The sequence below is a fragment of the Nicotiana attenuata genome, chromosome 5, assembly GCF_001879085.1.
Source record: "Nicotiana attenuata strain UT chromosome 5, NIATTr2, whole genome shotgun sequence".
Taxonomy (NCBI): Eukaryota; Viridiplantae; Streptophyta; class Magnoliopsida; order Solanales; family Solanaceae; genus Nicotiana; species Nicotiana attenuata.
The window spans coordinates 11,455,524-11,458,855 of record NC_031993.1 but is presented as its reverse complement, the minus strand read 5'-3'; the positions used below and the strand labels follow the sequence as shown (position 1 = coordinate 11,458,855).

Sequence of the window (3,332 nt, the reverse complement as noted above, 5' to 3'; positions counted from 1 at the left end):
AATACATTCAAAACAACTAATATGCATTATTATACGAGTTTCGACATAAACTAAATCGGAATACCTCGATTTATATTTTTCGGAAAGTCGATGAATTGAAAATTTGAGCTCGAAACGAGAAAACCACAACAATAGAAGGCTTGGCTAGGATGTGGGACATACAATCTTATCTTTTTGTGTGACGGGTGGGGTCCACTATAATTTTTTAAAGAATGAATTTGGAGAGGGGGGGGGGGGTGGGTGGGTCGGGTGACCGTTTGTTAGCTACTAAAAAATGGGGTCGTCTGGTTCGATGATCGTGGGGAAGAAGAAGGGGCCCTATTTATCTATGTATAGCGCGGTATATAACTGCAATACATATATAGCGCGGTTATATACAGCGCTATACATAGCTGTCATATCAGCCCAGCATAGCGCGGTTCTTTATGCGTTATATAATATTATATTATATATGATATATTATATATATATATATATATATATATATATATTATATATATATTATATATAATATATATCGCTCTTTTAAAGAACGATATACTTTAACGGCCAAAACTCCGTTAAAGTATAGCGCTCTTTAATGAAAAAATATAGAATGCTCACTCTTTTTTTTTTTTTACACGAATTTATGTCACACTTGTCCAAAAGAGCCACAAATGGGTTCTGAACTCGGTTCAAGGAGGGCAATACTTTTTCTGCAGAAAAGTTCTCTATTCTCAGGATTGAAACCCGAGAATTTATATTAAGGCTGAGGGATCTCAACTGTTCCACTGCCCCCTCGGTTGTGTATATCATACTGAGTAGTTAATATAAAGTATAGAGGTAGAATGTTGCGAGTTAGCTAAGAAAATATTGTCGAAACTGTTAGATAACCTGATTCAAGTTGTTGTTTTCTATAGGATTAGGAAACCTGAGTTTCTAAAGACACATAACAGGATAAAAAAGATATAGTAATCCTTTATTGTTCAAAGGCAGAGATCATATCTCCTCTCATCTTCTCTTACAACCATAAAACTTGACAACTAAATCCCCACAAACATAGCCAACTAGGTAGTAGTGATAATACTAATAATAGTAGTAGTAGTAGTAAATATATAAACCTTAACTTAGAAAATGAAAATATCAAAGACCAACCCATCATTTACCAACCATTGCGTTATCCATTTTCACTCTTTATAAAAAGAGTAGCTCAGTTTACTCTTCAGTTTTCTCCACTGGAACTTCTGTGGAAGCCTCTGCTGCAGCTGGAGCTTCAGTTGTTTCAACATCTTTTTCTTCTTCTGCCTCAGTCTTCACTTCAGCTAATACTACTGCTGGAGTTTCAACTTCAGCAGCAGCTACTGTTTCCTCAGCTGCAGGTGCTTCTACTTCTGCTTCTGCAGCTTCTTCAGCCACTGTCTCCTCTGCCACTGGAGCTTCTGCTTCTGCTTCTGTCGTTGCTTCTTCAGCTACCGCATCCTCAGCAGCAGGGGCTGATTTCTCTTCAATTCGAGCAGTCTCTTCTACTGGTGCTGATACTGGTGCTGTCACAGTTTCCTCCGCTACATGAGTTGGGGCGGATTCCTCAGACTTGGGTGCCTCTGGTGTAGTTTTCACCTCGACCTCAACTGGAGCAGTTCCTACTACTTCTACTGGTGCAGATTGAACCTTCATAACCAAAAACAATTAAAAGAAAAAAAAAATGAAAGAAAGAAAGAAAGATCTCAACGAATAAGAAAGAGGCAAATTGCTATCGATTCTTGAAGTAAGATCATTGGTACAAATGAGAACTAATCTGCTTTGTCGAAAAATTATAATATACAAATATGATAAAGATATATGTTTTTATATATATAAGTTGTTGAAGTCATTTGACATAAGGAAGTGTAGTGAGAGCGTTGAATTCAAACATTGCTTTAACCGCAAATTTGGATCCTTTTGTATTAACATTCTTGTATTTTTTGCATATCCTTATGCAAATTTCTAACCTCGCCACTGTCAGTGGTTGATCATCAAGTTAAAGATCATATAGAATGAACAATCCAAAATGATGAAATGGGGTTGCTACTGCTTTTATTTAAAAGCCAAGATTTGATTAATCAAGCTACTATTGATCATTGACATACTATTTTTTGAATTCTTGACGATTTAAATACACATATTCTAACAAAAATTCCCAAAAAGAAACATGGTATTTCCAAGCTTAATTTTCATTAAGAAATGGTTTATAACCCCTTGTGTAAGAATGATCTATTAACTTGTTTTCTTTTTCACATCAATGATCATTGATCCCCACTAGACTTGATTCCAAGATTAATTGATATGTTATACAGTTAGACTTCTCTATAAAAGTCATCCTTTATAACGACACTTCACTATAACGGCAAGTTTTTTTTTTGGAACGAATCTTTTATATTATGTTATTATATATGTTCTTTATAACAGCACTTCACTATAGCAGCCAAAAAAGTTTCTGAACAAACGATGATGTTATAGATAGGTACTGTAAAAGAATTAGTAGCTAGCTGATCTTGCCTAGAGTAAATAAACATTAGGTTCTTATTTGAAAAAGAAAAAAAAAACAGGAAGAATAATCGATGCATAAATAACCAGAAAAATATACCTCAACACTGGCCATTGGAAATGGAGAAATAAACTTGAAACTAAAGATTTGAAGAAAGAGTAAAGAAGAAAAGGAGCAAAGGTGGCCAAAGTGCTTTGAATGTGAGACTGATGATGAGAAATGATCAATTGAGGGCTATTTATAGGGAAGTAAAAATGTATTGTATTAATTAAATTAATATATATATAAAAAAAAAGGAGAAGAATCTTGAGGGATATACAAATTGACATCTCACATCAGTGACATAAAAGGTGGGACAGAATAGGCAGGTCTAGTTGTAAATATATTTATGCTTTACTATATCTTTAAAAGTATTAAAACAACTCAATAATACTTGGTTTCTATTTTTTAAAATTGTTTAAGTTGAGAGTCTTCTTTCTGCAGATATTATTGAATAGTTGATCCATTTATCTCAAAGTTATTCTATTTTTCTTCCTAACAAGTAGACATGGTGATGCTAATCGGTTAAGACTTTATAATATTACTCTTTTATTGTTTTGATATAGAAAAGATTATAGCTTGTAATATCGTTACTATGATTTTTAAAATTTATTTAAAGAACATATGTAGCTAAATTGAATGTAATTTGACTCTAAAAATTGGTCAAACTAACCATTACTTAATTGTATAAGGTTGGAGCAGTGGTGGATTCAGAATTTAGACATGTATTTAAGTTGAGAAAATAGGTTATGAAATGTATGTTTAGATTTATAAAAAAAAATAGCCGCTA

The 3,332-nt window shown here is 33.3% G+C and overlaps 1 protein-coding gene across 1 annotated transcript; it reads right to left on the bottom strand.

The window, feature by feature from the left end:
* LOC109225306 (induced stolen tip protein TUB8-like) lies at positions 935-2,729 on the bottom strand. The gene is made up of 2 exons (XM_019389926.1): positions 2,603-2,729; positions 935-1,647 (listed from the first exon to the last, which is right to left on the bottom strand). The coding sequence occupies exons 1-2, from the start codon at positions 2,615-2,617 to the stop codon at positions 1,195-1,197; spliced, it is 468 nt and encodes a 155-aa protein (XP_019245471.1). The 5' UTR covers positions 2,618-2,729; the 3' UTR covers positions 935-1,194.